Here is a 17,837-nt window from a genome sequence, read left to right on the forward strand (position 1 = left end):
TTTTCACCCATTGTACCACTTTTAGGATATGGCAATATCTGAGTACCACCAGTTGCCTAGCAAGGTGTCAAAAACTTGATGACCAAAAAACAACAACGGAAAAAAGTGATGAAGTACAGGTAGTCCTCGACTTACAACAGTTTGCTTAGTGACTGTTCGAAGTTACAATGGCACTGAAAAAAGTGCCTCCCTAGCCACAGCCGAGCAAGACATCTGCCTGCCCACCCGGCCATGCTCTTTTTCCTGTCCGAGGTTTTCATTGTTGTGAGCATTTCTGTTGAGGATTGGCAGCGGGGGTGGGGTGGGGGTTGTTTAGTTTTTATTCCCCCCATCTACTGGGTGGTTGCAGCAGGTTTTGGTCACCTCACATGACCCTGGGACACTGTGACCGTCATAAATATGAATCAGTTGCCAAGCATCTGAATATAAATCACAAGACCCTGGAGATGCTGCAACATTCCAGCTGATTGGCGCTTCTTCTGGGCTCAGCAGAAGCGCCAGGATCAGCGCCGAGCTCCAGCTGGAGCCTGGTGCTGATCCTGGTGCTTCTGCTGAGCCCTGACAGCCCTGCAGCTCCAGCCATCTCTTGCTCAGGCTTGTGCAATGCTGTCACTGGTTCAGCTCATTCCCCTCCCCCGCTACCACTTTTCTAGGATGGTCGCGTACCACCTGCCAGGTGCCAATGTACCACAGGTGGTACCCGTACCACTGGTTGAAAAGCCCTGCCCTAGTACACAGGTGTCAAACTCACTACATCACGTGACGTCTCGCAATGTATCGTGACTTTTTTTGCATTGCCGGAGCTGGGGTGGGCGCGGCCTCCATATGATGCAACTGACCCGCGGGCCGGCAGTTTGACACCCCAGCCCAAGCAGAATGTGGGGGAACTAGCATATTCAATGCAGTGGTGTCACATAGCTTTGCACCCTATTTCAAAGTCCTGTGCGATTACTCTTCCTCTTTTTCAGTTTTCACATTACAATTCATTTAATTTCATTCAGTTTGGGCCCTCATATATTTTAAAATATTTGATGAAACTGTAACTAATGAAATAAGGTCAAAAAGTGTCATCAGGCCACTGGAAATCACACACACTCCAGATTCAATCTGGACCTAACAGGCCTCATGACATTCACTTGAATCAGGTTTTTTTTACAGCTCTGCACTGGATCGTCTGAAACCTGATCAAGCCTTCATATCTGAGGCCCAAGGAAGCCCTTGGTCCTACCTCAGCCTACAGTAAATATATTAGGGAAAAGAAAAAGTAGGCTAGATAAAAAAAATTTCTAGTGAGTTTCAGTTTCACTACTGATGGGTTTTGGATGTGTTTGGGGAAACTTAGCCGGCAGTTACAATATAGTGAATTCTATTTGAATTCTAGGAAAAAAGACTTAATGATAAGAGCAGTTTGAAGTTCAACCAATTTTCAAAGAACAAGTGAGCAAATCTTCCCTCAATGTTCAAATAGAGGCTGGACATCCATCTGTTGTGGATGCTTTAATTTTGACAGAGCAGCAAATTGAATCAGCTACATGGCCCTTCAAGCTTTATGATTCTGTATAACAAAACCATACTGTTTCATCTCTGGACAGATGCTATAAATAGCTGCTTCCCTGAGGAATGATAGATGCAGTGCAGTGATGCTGTAAGAGAAGTATTTAAATCTACCCTTAAGCTGTGTCATGCTTGCTAGCCACTGAAGAGATTGCTAATCTGTAGAAAGAAAATCAGTGAGGGTTTTTAGCTGATCATTTGGACCAAGAGCTAATTAAATAACCTTTTAGCTAAAAGGAATTGCTCTATTTCCATGGTTCATAAATTACCAGAGTGAAAAAAAAGGATTATTGGTCACAATACATATTGGGCTCCCCTTTCTATATTCATTACAGTTTTAGTAAAGAAATACTAAATGATGGTTATGGTATACATTGAGTGTGGATCTTTAGGATTATTTTGAAGTCTTTAATTCTTAGCTATCATATTTTTAAAATACATATAATCAAATCATTTCAACTATAATTTATTTGTTTTAATCTGTTGAAAGATGTAATATGCATTAGACATCCATGAGTGAAGGATATATCTGAAAGTTGAGAAATGTCCCTCAAGAAAAGCTATCAAATTTAGATTTATGGAGCAAGCAGCTTAACAGAATAGTTAGTAGAATAAGCAGCTGGCTTTTAATTTTTTGAATAATTAGAACAATATACATAGCCATTATATATCCTTTAGAAGAACATATCTAAAATCATCACTATATTTGCAGAATTAGAACTGTGACTATCATGGAAATATGTTTATATTATATTTATCCTTCATCTCATTTAGAGTTTCATGATTTCTATAGGTTACCTCAGCTAGGGTATCTGCTGCACACTGCAGAAATCACCAAGCTTTTTTCATCAGAACCACATTCCTTCAGAAGTGGATGAGGACCATATGATAACCCCTGGCCTCCATTTCACTGGGGGGCACCGTGTGCATCAATCCGGAGTTCTGTTCTCAGCTGCAGGGGTATTTCCTGAAGACCTCTGATGGCAAAATGGAGGCCGGGCTGACGAGCGCGAGTGGCAGTGAGCAACTGCAGAAGAAGTGGACCAGCTGGGTGGGGCTGTTGGTGCCACCGCTGCAAGGTGAGATGGGAAAAGACATCCCCCGAAAATAAGACCTTGTGCAAGCGGCAGCGAGTGGCTGCAGAAGTGGGCCAGCAAGATGAGGCAGGTGTTGGAGCATGGGAGGCCTGGCTGCAATGGTAAGTGGGTGCGGAGTGCATGGGGCAGCTCCACCCCCATCCCCAACCTAGCTTTATTTGTAGGCTCGTCCCAAAACTAGGACTTATTTTTGGGGTAGGACTTATATTAGGCCCACCCCCAAAAATCAAGCTAGGTCTTATTTTCAGGGTAGGTCTTATTTTCGGGAAAATGTGGTATGTAGATTTTTCATGTTTACTCCTGGTTATTACTGTTCTTTCCTATTTCTTTTAAAATATGGATTGATTAGTTAAATGCCATCAAGTTGTTGTCAACTCCTAGTGATCATATGAACAGATTTTTAAAAATATGTAAATAATTAAAACAGTCATTTAGAAAAGTAAAGCTAGGCTACCTAATTTGGAGGCCAGTGCTGCTTGACAATGCTTTTCTGAATGTTCACTGCAACAGAAGGATAGAGGTGGATGAAATTACCAATGGAAATTCTTGAATGTAAATTGATGCCTTGCTTGTGAATCCACATGGACACTGTTAACAGACTTTTCTTCAAGTACAGTTTCTATCAACTTTTCCTGTAGTGTTTTGAGTAAATTTTCTGTAACTGTCAATTTTATATCTTTTAATGGATGATCAAAGAAGTGACAGATCTATTAACCCTGAAGATGAATTAAGTGTAAGTAAGCAAACATAAAGTGCACTGTAATGTTAAGACTGGGTTATATTTGTTTGTCATATTCTAAATTACGGAAGACCTTTATTAGATTATATAGCCATTTTAATGCAATGAATTACTGTCTTTAACTGTAAACAATGTTTTCAAGTGAAATATGACATGTCTTTGTATTCCCAGAATGTTGGGACACAGTATTATGGAGTAATTGTTTAAAAAATCAGAAATGTATGGAGAGATTGAACATATTTTTTAAAATAATTAATTCCTTCCCTATGTAGGGAAAAAAGAAAAAGAAAAAACCCCAAGCAGTGTATCTAAATATAGTCAGCTTTCAACTAGTTGGCATAGTAACTGTTACCCTGAAGAACTAGCATGTGGTAAAAAGGGAAAGAACAATTTAAATAATTAATTCTGCAGCAATACCTAAATTACTTCACTAATGGGGGATGAATTTTATAATGCTTAACTATAACTAATGTAAGAAAAAACATATTGTTCTCATGCATATTAGAAACTTATATGGAATATTAAACCCAACGGTAACTATAGATGTCATTGTTTGTTGAAATATGAGTCAGAAAATGTATGGTTTTGCTCATAGTACAGACAGAAATAAAGCAAAGTATTTTATACATTATGCTCAAGTCTAACGAACTTTAAAAAAGAAAGGTTTGATCAGAAATAAGTGAAATTCCAGACTGATATAAATAGCTATCTATATCAAATAACGTGGTACAATACAATTATCAGATTCTTCTAAAATGAACATTAGTAAAACGCTAATTAGTTAAATGGTATTAATAACTTTTGTTGTCATACCTTTTTAGGACTGACAATTAATTATCTGGTCAACAAAAAATACAGCAAAAAGAACACACCAGATGTTATATTAATTGCATGAGCATTATTAAAAAAGTAAACAGCAGTTCCACCTCCATCCCAATATGGAATGCTATCTCTGGCAATTGTATTGTTCTTGGAACATGGTGCCCAGGTCACATATGATTATTATTATTTGAAGAGATGAATCACATGAAATCTGACTTTCCACCTTCTTGTCAGGCTTATTGGTATTGTTATTCTTTCCCAGGAAAGAGAGATCACCCTCTCCCCATCATGATTTCAAATCTTAAGAAAAAAGATACTAAATCATTTCAATTTCAATGCTTTATTACAAAGCTATATATTTTGCTGTAAATCTGGTTACATACGCCAATTCTACCTTCCTTGTTAGTTGCATCTAAAAATACTTGTATTATGGGATGTGTTGATAAAACAATATCTTCATTTAATGGAAAGGAACAAGGAAATCATACCTTTATTTAATAGACTTAAAAGAGAAGTGGAAGTTTGTTACCTTCTAATGTTCTTGAATTCTTCAGGCCTTCAACTTGAACATGATGTTTGGCAAATGGACATGCAATTCAACTGAAAACCCCAAAGTTCTCATCTCTGTCTTTCTAATGAAAGTCCTAGACATGCTTATCTTCAAGAGAAAAGGCAACTTTGAAATGAAAAATAGCCTTATTGAAACCCTTTTGTTTTCCATTTTAAGGTATCAAATATATCAGTTCAAAGATCAGATTCTGAAGAAAAGTGGGAAAGACTCACAAAAAAACTTAACAAGACATCAAAATCCAAAAGGAAAGCTAAAAGGGACAAGTCTGCCTGGAATTTTCAAAATAAAATAATCTTGTTTACAGTAGTTCTCTTCATTATCGGTGTAATAAGTTGGACATTGTTGTGGCTTTTTATTGGTGAGTTCTTCCCTACATCGCTCATCTAAACTTTGTATTCCAAAGACTTTTTAATCATACTAACAAATCCTTGATGAGTGCTGAAATGCTTGAAGAAAGCATTTATAGGTAAAGGGGTCTCCTTAATGGTCTCCTTAATGGCAGATCAGATCTATAGGCTATATTGGAGTATAGAAAAATTATCCTGGCAAACCAATTTTGAACTCTTTCTATGAAAATTATAATGATGTTTCCATGCAGGAGAAAACAAGCTGAATTCAAAGTAGACTTTACTTTTTTACAATGGTAACTAAAAGGCTAAGGCAGTGGGTACAGAAGTCAGGGAACTTCCTTACAAGGGGAATAAAATAAGGCTTTTCCTTGTTCTGCTTTAGACAAGCAGCAAGCCACAAAGTATAGTTTACAAGAGGGATGCTTTCCAGAGAAATTATAAAGCTGGGTTCTCTTTGCAGGTGAGGTGCTTTTTGTTTTGAATGTTATTAAGAAGGTCATGATGGACTTAGTGCTTTTCCAGTTCATTGAGATCTTTTGCTGTCAACTTTTTATTTCCATATGGAAAGCAAAAGAAAAATAGCATATACTCATATTTGCCCATTCTGTTTTACAGTTGAGGCAGAAAACAAAGATGCTTTGTATTTTGTTGGACTGTTTCGTGTTGCCAACATTGAATTTCTTCCAGAATATCGGCAGAAAGAATCTAGGGAGTTCCTTTCAGTAGCACAGAATGTGCAACAAGTGGTAAGGAAACCCATACACAATGCCATACCATTTTTATCAGTACATTTGACAAAATAATTAACTGGATACATGCATTCATTAGTTTTGTATGTTTCAATGAGACAATGCGTAAAGGCCCAGGCTACAATACCCCTTTCTCAGATTGCTTTGCTGGGGGTTATAATATAAATTAGGTTTTTTTTCCCCCAAAGATGGGAGAAGCCGGTTTCAAATGAATAATTTTGTTGACAGGACAATAGCTGCTGCCATTTATCAGTTTTTCCCAGTCAAGAGAATTTGGAAATAGCACAAAGAAAAATAAGAAAGGTCTCCTGATCTTCAATAGTGAAAGGATTATATATATGATGAATACATTCTTGAGTAGATCCCATGGCACTATCTGTCCTATTCCTAAAATAAATATATCATTTATTTGTTTTCAATGTAGCCTCCTTTTCTATTTTTTAACCTGCCCCTGTTGATCCTATATTAAATATGCACCTGAAAGCCATGGCTAATATCCATCACTCCAGATGTTCTCATATCTGTGAATGTGTGTACATAAGTCAGATTTACGAAAAAAAGAAAATATCATTGTATGAAAGTATTTCTCAATAGGAAACCTACATTGGGACATGTGCTCATTGCCTGGTATTATTTTCTCATGGGCAGGCCCTGGATTTTTTATAATCTACTTAGTATCATATTACTTAATTGCCCCATTTTGGGTGTTTCCCGATGTAATTTGGGAGTTCATGTCCATCATGGCAGACATAGATCTCATCCAGATTGTTGAAGGCCTAATTTACAGTGGAAATCACAGTCCAGATCTGCTTTTTGTTTGGGGACAGGGATAACATGATGTGGAGTTGAGGAGTGATTACCATCAACTCTTTTTCATGGTCAAATCACTCCCTCTTAGCACTGGAGTTATCTGTGGCTACCCTCTCCATTCAAAAGAAGGATCTATTTGATCATTCCATCTCAGGCACTTGATAGCCCTTGTTGGGTTGTAGTACAGTTTAACTGAGGCCTTAGTTGCTGCTTGGAATGAGAGGGCATAGTAGCCTTGGATTGGATTGTACCTGTGCAGACTCTGCAGCCTATGTGCACTGATCCTGGAGGGGGGCTAGTTTTCAAAGGAAGTTTGAGTGATGAAATGGCACTAGAGTACCATCGGAGGAAAACAAAGAGAAAATCCAACTAAATACAGGTAAGAACCCTTTACTATTAAGGATTATCTTGTGTCAATAAGAGTAACAAAACCTAAGCATTTTTTCCTTCACAGATAAATTTCTTATGGCTCTAGTTAAGTGACTTTTCTCCTGGGATAGAATAGAATAGAATAGAATAGAATAGAATAGAATAGAATAGAATAGAATAGAATAGAATAGAGCTGGAAGGGACCTTGGAGGTCTTCTAGTCCAGGGCTTTCCAACCTTTTCACAGATTGTACCACTTTTAGGACATGACAATATTTGAGTACCACCAGTGCTTAGCAAGGTGTCAAAAAACTTGATGACTAAAAAAAGGGGGGGATTTTGGGTTTTACGGATTAGATTCATTTGTTGTTATAGAAATGGCTAGTTTATAATATTATGGAAAAGTGAAAAGTTGAGGTTCAATGTTAATGCTTCCTTCTACTGCAACAGTAAAAGTCTGTTCTTTCTCCCTTCTCCCCGTCCCTTTTTCTCCTCACTGTATCAAACTATTTGCTTTTGTATTTTTATATTTTATTCTATAATCTAATAAAATGTTACAAACTGTAGAAAAAAGTTAAAAAGTACCAGTTTTAATTTCTTTGGTGGCTGTTCCTTTGCTGAATCACTTTCCCTTTGCACTGATAAGTTTATGATGAATTTATCCATGTTTATTAATATGCACCACTACCAGCTAGCTCAGGGGTCTTCAAACATGGCACTTTTAAGACTTGTGGACTTCAACTCCAAGAATTCCTCAGCCATCATGGCTGGTTGAGGAATTCTGGGAGCTGAAATCCACAGGTCTTAAAGTTGCTAAGTTTGTAGACCCCTGAGCTAGCTGGTGGGCCCTTCTTCCTCTCTCCCTCTCCTCTTCTTCCTCCCTGCCTTCTGAGTTCTCCTTCCATAGTGTAGTAAGAATGCACCCCCCAGTTCCTTCCCTGTACCCTTAAAGACACAGGAATCAAGCGCAAGGCAAGAAAGGCTTACAAAAGCCTCCTAGAATAAAAAAACACTGCCTATGTTTTTTTTTTAAGCTGCCTCAGGCATCTCAGTTTAAACAATGTAGCAAACAGGTCTGGCAGTTGCAAAAGGCGATAACCTTAAATTAAGCCTGTTTACCTACAAAGAAAACTTGTTAAAAGCCATAGACAGACTCAAGATAAGGGGGTAAAACTAATTACATTTGTTTAAAGAGATTAAACCTACGAAGCCAACACTTTGGACTCATTTCTAGCCTTTGTGAAACAGACTAAAATATTCCAATAAGCAAAACACACAAACCAAGCCTCTGAATTACAAAATGCTGTAAAAAAAACTGTATAAAAATCCTTATGGTAATCCTTTCAAGCTGCCAGTTGACCAGGAACCCACTGGCTTCTGAAATAAACCCACCTCCTTTCCAACATGCTCATCTGCTGGCTTTTCATTTCATCAGTGCTGAGTGCATTCTCCTGGCTGAAGAAAATGAACCAGGGGACTTTTTCTTCCAGCAAAAGCTGCTTCTTCTTCCCTGTCTCTTTTTCTTCCCTGCCTGCCAAGCTCTCCTTCCACAGCTTCTTCTACGTCCTCTTCTCTTTCCCTGTTGTCTTTTTTCCCATTTCCCAGCAAAACCATCTCCTTTTATATCCTCTCCTCTTCTCCCTACCTTTTTCTTCAGTTCACTTCCAGCTCCGTGCTGCTTCTGGAAGCGCCAATCAGCTGGAGCCCTGCCGGTGCTCCTGGGGCTTCTGCCAAGCCCTGACAGTCCTGCAGCTCCAGCTGCCTCTCCCTCAGGCTTGGGTCACTTCAGCTCATTCCCCTCCCCTGCTACACTTCTCTAGGATGGTTGTGTACCACCTGCCACGTGCCAAAGTACCACAGGTGGTATGCATACCACCGGTTGAAAAGCCCTGTTCTAGTCCAGCCCCTTGCTCAAATAGGAGAACCTATACCATCTCAGACAAGTGAATGTCTAGTCTCATCTTAAAAATCTCCAGTGATGGAGCACCCACGATTTCTGGAGGCAAGCTGTTCCACTGGTTAATTGTCCTCACTGTCAGGAAGTTTCTCCTTAATTCCAGATTGCTTCTCTCTTTAAGCAGTTTCCAGCCATTGTTTCTCGTCCTTCCCTCTGGTGCTTTGGTGAACAACCTGCCCCCCTCTGCCTTGTGGCAGCCCCTCAGATACTGGAACACTGCTATCATGTCACCCCTATTTCTTCTTTTCTTTAGACTAGCCAAACCCAAGTCCCATAGCTGTTCTTGGTATGTTTTAGTCTGCAGGCCTTTGATCATCTTTGTTGCTCTTCTCTGAATTTTTCCCAAACACTCAACATCTTTTTTATGATATGGTGACCAAAATTGGCTGCAGTATTCCAGGTGTGGTCTTATTAGGGTTTTATAAAGCGGTACTAATACTTCGTGTGATCTTGATTCTATGCCTCTGTTTATACAATCCAGGATTGTATTAGCTTTTTTGATTGCTGCTGCACACTGCTGGCTCACAGTCAAGTGATCGTCCACTAGGACTCCAAGGTCCCTTTCACAGTTACTGTTTTTAAACCAAGTCTCGCCCAATCTGTATTTTTACCTTTGGTTTTTCCTGCCTAAATGTAAGACTTTGCTTTTCTCCTGGGAAAGAAAGAGCCAGGGAAATTGTTACAGGAGTTTCATTGAGGACTATTCAAAGCATCTGTTGGATACTTTTTTAAAAAAAATATTCACTCAGATTTGAACTTTGGCTGTGTAAGTGCCATGGAATTGACTGAGATATAGCTGTGCCTTGTTATCTGGGAAGAATTTGAGGTTACTGGAGTTAATGAAGACCGTGGGCTTTGAGTTCTGTAATTTATATTTTAGATCCATGTCCCTTCTGGTTAATCAAGACTCCTCAGAGACATCATATGGTTGGATAAATGTGGTGGTAAGTGCTTACTTGAGGGAGGGGATTGTTTTCTCACTTTTGAAGAAAGTGATCTTCCCTATCCTCAAGAAGCTACTGCTGAATCCAACAGAGTTGGATAATTTCCATCCAGTCTCCAAATTTCGCCTTTGTGGAAACGTTACTGCAAAACTGGTAAAGTTACAGCTCTAGAGGACCCCTAGACGAAGCAGATTGTTTGGATCCCTTTTCATTATGTACTAGACCAGGTTGAGAAAATATCAGTTGCACTTGTCAATGATCTTTTATGGTATTAGGATATTTGTAATATACCTACCTTGGATTTCTTTTGATATGATTAATCATTCTATAATTCTAAACCAGCATAGGGGGTTGGGAATGGAAGGGAGGCATGGTTGTAAGAAGTTCTCCTACTTCCTTTGAAAATAGTTCCAGTTGGCATCAGGAGGGTGAAGTTATAGACTCCATATTGGTATTTCAGAGTACTTTCCCTACCCCTATTTAACATCTACATAAAACCATTGGGTAAGTGTAGGCCATAGAGTATGGCTTTGAACAATGGTGGGATTCAGATATGTGAACAACCAGTTCTCTGTTTGGATGCTGCTTCCGGAAGTCCGTTCTGGGCCTGGGCAACAAAAAATTAGCTACTGGTTCTGCCGAAGTGGTGCAAACTGGTTGAATCCCACCACTGGCTTTGAAGGACAATTGAAAGATTCACTAACGCAGCAATAATTGTAATTATTATTGCTCATTAAAATATTTAATTTCTGGATAGTACTTTAGAATTAAAGAGTTTGCTGAACTCCTGTGAACTAGACCAGGGAAGTGGGCACACACAGGTGTTTTTTTTTTAAAAAGAAAAAATGGGCATGGAAGAAGAAATACATACTGTAGTTGTAAAACATGTACATCTCTCTCTGAATAACTCTTGATATGCTTCCATTTTTAACTAGTGGAAAATAATGAAAAACATCTTTATTGTAACTTTATTCTTGGGTTATCTTATTGTCATGCTTTTTTCTGAAGTAGTTTTTTTATTGTAGAGTATTCTGAGTATTTTTGGAAACTCTGAGTTGTAGAAAATTGCAACTGCTGACGATGCTATCTGTCTGAGGAAACTATTCTTGGGCTAAAATTTAATTAGTAATGGATTCTCACTTCGTTTCCATTAAATCATGAATTTTAATTTTATTTCAAGCTGGTACAACCTCATTTGGCTTTCCAAATGTAGATTTAAGTCACATCCAATTAAAAATTGGCAGAGGAGGGTGGGAACTTTTACAACCAGGCAAACAAAAGCTGTGATAAGTGATGCTATTTACTTTCATAAATGAATATGTTGTTATAAAAATATTTCATCATTCTCAGAAATAATCACTAATTCTTGTTAAGAATCCACAATATAGACTGTTTTCAATAAAATTAAATTGACTTTATGCAGGATAGTCAAACAAGTCTGTAAATTTTCTCTTTCAGATGAATCTGGTGTATACCAAATCTGCTTTCTCAAAATTTTACAAGCAATCCATTGTCTCTGATGTCAGGTGGGACACAATTTATAGTTCGTTTTTATCATTTAATGATAAATATCTTCTTATCTTGGTGCAAGTCAATTAAGTTTTTAAGTTAAGCACAACATTATAAATGACTGAATGCCAGTATAAGCAACATTTCCATTTCATGTTAATACATTGTATATTTCAAAATCTATTAGCGTTTACTTTGAATAATGATAGGAGTTTAAATTTTCAAGCTTATCAGTTTGTTATGTAAGCCAACAAGCTTCTGAGTGGATATCACATATAAAGTCCTAAATAGCATGGCGTTCAAATACATAGTGGGACATTTCTCCTGTCCAGATTTAGCCCAGTATATGCATGCATCCTGAAAATAGAGGATTCCCAATTTCTGTGACACAAGAGAGCGGCCTCAAAGTTATACTTATCAATGGCAGCTCACGCAGCATAGAATACTTTGCCGCTTGAGGTTTGTTGGGCCTCATTTTGCTCCACATTTACAAAGTTTTTAAAACTGTATTGTACTGAGGATCATTCAATCCAGAAGGTCGACCTGGGCTGCCTTGGTGGATAATCTTTGTTCACTTAGTTAATAAATTAGAATTATTCTTTATTTTCTTTATTTGGAAATTGCCCCAAGCCCTTGAAAATAGAACTATACAAACAACCATATAAATCAATTAAATAAATACAATTTGTTTTGTACTGATTTCAGCAATAACAACAATGGGGGACTCCTTGTCCATTTCTGGATTGTGTTTGTGGTACAACAGGCAAAGGGCCAAATATTTTGTGCAGACTGTGTTGCAGCTATTTTAAGAAATTCAATTCACACAAGCATCACCAATCGAACCTCAGTAGGAAGTCTTCAAGGCCTTGCAGTGGATATGGATTCCATTGTGCTTAGTGGTTGGTATTTCTAAATCAAGAATTCGTATGTACTATTCATTTTATTTGAAGGTTTTCTTTTTCTGAGTGCACAACATTTTTATTCAGGGATTTATGGGAACACAAATATGCATGGAAATCATAAATTCATGGGAATAAAAATTTCAGCCTGTTTCTTAACTTAAACATGATTATGAATGTTTATGGCTGTTACTCAACATAGATCTGTTAAATCTCCTTAACAGATACTTAAACATGCGTAACTAAAGGCTCAGTTTTGTTTCAAAAATACAGTAACGCTGAAAAATTTGCTGCCAAATATTAGCTGCCAAATCCTGAAAGCTTTTGAAGGTTGCAGACATGGAGCTGGTTTTGTATGCATTGCCCACTTCTGTTCTGATGGAAAGAACGGCTCTTTTTACAGAAATGATAAATGAATAATTTTCTTATGCAAGAAAAGCCCTTACTACAATATATATTCTCTATATCCAACAACTTTCCAAAGCAATATATGCATTTTTCATGTTTCCTGGGAATTTTAAATATTACTAAGACATATTTTCCAACTGTTATCTTAAAACTTATAAATGAGAAAAAGAAAGACAAATATTACTATTTCAGAACAGAAATACAAATAATTAATTACAGATCTCTTTGAAATCAGTACTTAGAAAAAATTTGAAATAGATATTAAAGAGATCAATTTCTAAGCAAATTGAAAACAGTGTAGTAACTATCATAAATGAGCATTCTTTGTCAACAATACATCAGTGGATAACTTTCTTAGTTGATTTTGGGAATGGTGTATACTGTATGTACTACCGGTATATCTTGATTTCAAGAAAACATTTTAAAAGGTACTGTGACATTCTGATTATCGAACTAGTTAACTGGAAATCTTAACTCAATGGGCCAGTGGAGAAATATCACAATATTGGGTCTGGGCCCTGTGCTCTTTAATAATTTTAATAGTAAGCTGTAGCAGAATAGTTAGCAAAACCAGGTTATTTAATACAATTAGGCACAGATAGTACCATATAACATGGAAATAATCATGATTGCCTATAGAAATGGCCTAAAAATAAATAGAATTTAACAGAGACAAATGGAAAGTGGTTCACTTTTTAGGAAGACAACCTAAAGGCAAAGACATTTTAGAATGCACCAATACAATGGAATATCAAGGGTGATGGTGGGATAGTCTAGCCACGGTTGAAGACCATGGGAGTGGAGGTGCTGCCAAATATGACAAAGAAGCTATTGGCAGTTGAGTTGCTCCTCTCTGTATGCCAATTAGTTCTTTGATAGTTACTGGCATATGTGGCACACAGAATAATAGAGTTGGAAAAGACCTTGGAGGTCTTCTAGTTCAACTCCAATCCCAATGGTATAGGCAGGAAACCCTATACTATTTCAGAGAAATGGTTGTCTAATCTCTTCTTTAAAATCTCCAGTGTTGGAGCATCCACAACTTCTAGAGGCAGGTTGTTCTACTGATTAATTGTTCTAACTATTGGGAAATTTTTTCCTAGTTTTAGATTGGTTCCCTCTTTGATTGTTTTCCATCCATTGCTTCTTGTCCTGCCTTTGGGTGCTTTGGCAGCCCCTTCAGTATTGGAACACTGCTATTATGTCACCCTCTAGTCCAGGGGTGTCAAACTGCCGGCCCACGGGCCGGACGCATCATGCAGAAGCCGTGCCCATCTCATTGCCGGCAATGGCAAAACTATCCTGATACGTTGCACGACATCACGTGACATCGCAACTTTGACATGTCTGCTGTAGTCCTTCTTTTCATTAAACTAGATATATCCAGTTCCTGCAACCATTCTTCATATATTTTAGTCTCCAGTCCCAGACTATTAAAGTATTATGCTTTTGGTTTTAAATATGTTAGATACGCCTTAGAAACTAAGTCCTACAAAGAGAAATGAAAGGAATTGGGCATGAAATACTGCTATGAAAGCATTCTTAGAAACTATCACAGAAAATGAAGCCAAGACCTGATCTCCTTTAGTACAAAATGCAGGATATGATTTTAGTGAGTATAAAAAAACTGAAAATCAAATTCCAAATTAATCTGGAAAAAATAATCCTAATGCTAATATAAATTTGATAGTGGAGCCAAACACAGAATTTATGGGCTTCTCTTTACTGAGTTCAAATGGCATCAAAAATTCTTATATAACAGTACAATATACATTTTCTTGGTTTCTAAGGTTCCAAATCTATAACATTATATATAGTATATATTGTCTACTGACCATTTATTGCAAACTTTACTTAAAGATAAGCATATTTATTAGTGTTTTTTTTAATGTAGTTGGGCTTCGATCGGATTACTCTTCAACAACAGGAACAGGTATATTACTGAGTTTTCCTATCATAACTATCATTCTTTTTTTTAATCAAATTTTTATTAATTTTTTAAATAAACAAATAGATACAATTATGGCATACATTAATAAAAAAATAAAAAACATAAAAACCTCATATTCCAAGATGCTCAGCAGCCTCCCAGGACCACATTCACCCTCTCATAACTATTATTCTTAACCTCATTTTAACTGGGAACTGTATACAGTATGGTGGAACAATTATAATTGCAGTGATTTACTTACTTATGGCTTCTTTATTGATATTTCTGTAATGCTTTTGATTATTCAAAGTACTTTACAAAGCATACTCCTTATAAAGATGCTAGAGATTAAATGGGAAGTAGGAAATGTTTCCATTTCCAAGAGTAAGAATTTTTTTTTTAAAAAAAAGATGTTTCTGTTCTAGGTTTGATTTTATTAATATAATTTATTTTTTGTGTTAAACCATACCACAGTATAAGGACAGAATCAGCAGAAACAGCAGCATATGCAGTCTGAGCCGATATCAGTTTTCCACAGTATATTAGAGGTGTTCAATTATTCAGAATGCCTCTGTTTCCATCATTCCTGTTCCCAAAGGTGCTTTTTCAAGAGGCAACTGGACTTTTTTTTGTTTTTATTTGAAGATGCTTCACTTCTCATCCAAGAAGCTTATTCAGCTCTGACTGAAGATGGGGAATGGAAGGATTTATACTCCTTGGAGACCGTCGGTCATTTGCATTCTTTTAGAGAGTCCTTGAGGCTCTCTTTGCACTACTCAGATGACCCTGAGGACACAAACAAATCTCCAAGTGGCCCCAACGACTCTCTAATGCAAATGACCAGCTGTCTGTAAGGAATATAAATCCTTCCATTCCCACCAGCTGAAGAAGCTTCTTGGATGAGATGCAAAATGTCTTCAGAGAAAAACAAGAAAGTCCAGTTGCCTCTTGAAAAAGCATCTTTGGAACAACCATAACCTGGGTGACCGAGAATCTCCATAGACACCATTCCTGCTATTTAATCTACATGGAACTCATAAGACTGCATGAGGGCCAGGGTACAGTTTGTTTATTTATTTACTTAATTTATAAGGCTTCCCAAATCAAAACATATCTAAGTGGCTTACACCACATTTAGAAACCAAGATTAAAAAAAATAATCTTAAAAGAAGTAGTAACTGACGATCAACATTAATCTGTATAAATCATTCACGCTCTTGGAGCACAACTGCGAAAGCCAGTGTCTTGGTTTCCTTTTATACTGAGGCAGGATATGCATGACAACTAGATTAAAATACAGGTAGTCCTTGATTTATGGGAACAAAATTTCATTGCTAAGCAAGACAGTTATTAAGTGATTCAGTTATTAAATAAATCATGTATTTATTAAGTGAATCCTGCTTCCTCCATTGACTTTGCTTATTGAAAGCTGGATGTAAAGGTTGCAAATAGAGAACATGTGACCGCAGAACACTTTTTTTCTGCCATCTTGATGATTTTGGCTATGTATCCATATGAGTATATTCTAATTATGTGTATTCCTTTCTTTTCCTTTCCTTTCCTTTTTCTCCTTTTCTCTCCTCCCATCTCGTCTCCTCCCCTCCCCTCGCCCTCTTCTCAAAATCAAAATTGCAAACATCAAAAAAAAAATTCCAATTAATCTGATCTTGTGATCAGCCAAACTTTTATAAATAAATGAAATTGTTAATGCAAGTAGTTACGTTGTCATTTTTATCAGTGACATAAGAAATTCTATGTAAAATGTGAGTCCTGCATAGTATTTGTAGTGAAGCAATTGGTAAATAAAATGAACTTGCACTATTTCTGCAGGTGCAAACTGCATCTATGACCTGCATGCAGATCGTTTGCATCAACATTTTCCATTGGACTTTTTGGAAACATCAGGAAGGATGATCTGTTATTTTAAACTGATTGCATTGGTTGGCTACTTAATTCGCCTTTCTATAGCTTCCATTCGGATTGAAGCAGACAACTGTATTAGTGATTCATTGACCATTTATGACTCCCTAATGCCAATAAAGAGTAAGATATTATATCGGTAAGTAAGCTTTTCTAGTAAGGATTTTTAAATTTTTTTTAAAGATTTTAAACAAAATCTCACAATTTCTTCACTTTCATATATATATACAGTATATATTTATAATTAAACATATATTATTTAAATGAACTGCAAGCTTTACTTATCTAGGTTCATACATCACATCATATGTAAGCCATGGTAAAATAGCTAAGTTTATATAACACATTAAACACATCAAACAATATAAACCATATATTTATATACTATTTTGAAGCATTTATTTTATAAAGTTGGCAATCAGCAAGATCCCAATATGAATTCTTTAATTAGTATTATGCTTTATGTATTATGTTCTTGTTATATGGGTGCGTTTATTTATTTAATATATTTATTAGATTTTTACCCTGCCTTTATTACTTTATAAGTAACTCAAGGCAGGGCACATACTTCCTTTCCCTACTTGCCCATAACAACAAACTGTGATGTGACTTGGGTGAGAGAGTGATTTAGAAGCTCTTAGGCCACTGTCAAGTCAAGCATATCTATTATATAATCTGTATTTTTTTAAACATATGTTGTTCAGAACTATAAGGATTTTATATTTGTTTTTATAAAAATGTATTTTTATCAATTAGCACAATTAGTTAACCAATTGATTAACCAACTAAGCAGGAGGGAGAATTCTAGGGTAGGCACGAAAGATATCTAGTAATTTGTATAACATCTATACATTTATAACGAATTGTTTTATTTCAGAATATGTGAACCTTCCAATTCATTGATATCTTTTGTTTCTACAAATAATATGATGTTAGTTATGCTGAAGTCAACACAAGTGAGGCAAATGAAGGAATTTCATGGCTACTTTGAGATCATTCCACAAGAAAGTGGGTATTTTGTCTCTTTTTAAAAAAACAAATGTGGAAGTTTGGTCATATTACCTTTGTTCTGTCTTTGAAAATAGTACATTATTCATGACAATTTATTTTATAATCTCCAGCATACATTTAGTTCCTCTCCATTTTGTTTCAAAAACTTTCAGTAAGTTTTTCTGCTTAGAACTGCAAGGATTAACCCAGCTGCACCTAT

General features: G+C 36.7%; 1 protein-coding gene across 1 annotated transcript; it reads left to right on the forward strand.

The window, feature by feature from the left end:
• Positions 1 to 3,333: 3,333 nt before the first annotated feature.
• On the forward strand, positions 3,334 to 17,635 carry LOC107292380 (transmembrane protease serine 7-like; the record flags this gene model as incomplete). Its single annotated transcript, XM_015821466.1, has 8 exons — positions 3,334 to 3,384; positions 4,940 to 5,141; positions 5,749 to 5,879; positions 11,420 to 11,487; positions 12,176 to 12,369; positions 14,672 to 14,710; positions 16,538 to 16,766; positions 17,505 to 17,635. Coding segments are annotated over exons 1-8 (1,045 nt in total), but the record flags the coding sequence as incomplete, so codon positions are not given.
• Between the last annotated feature and the right edge of the window lie 202 nt (positions 17,636 to 17,837).

Source organism: Protobothrops mucrosquamatus, unplaced genomic scaffold (genome assembly GCF_001527695.2).
Source record: "Protobothrops mucrosquamatus isolate PMUCROS unplaced genomic scaffold, P.Mucros_1.0 scaffold1336, whole genome shotgun sequence".
In the NCBI taxonomy this organism is placed as follows: Eukaryota; Metazoa; Chordata; class Lepidosauria; order Squamata; family Viperidae; genus Protobothrops; species Protobothrops mucrosquamatus.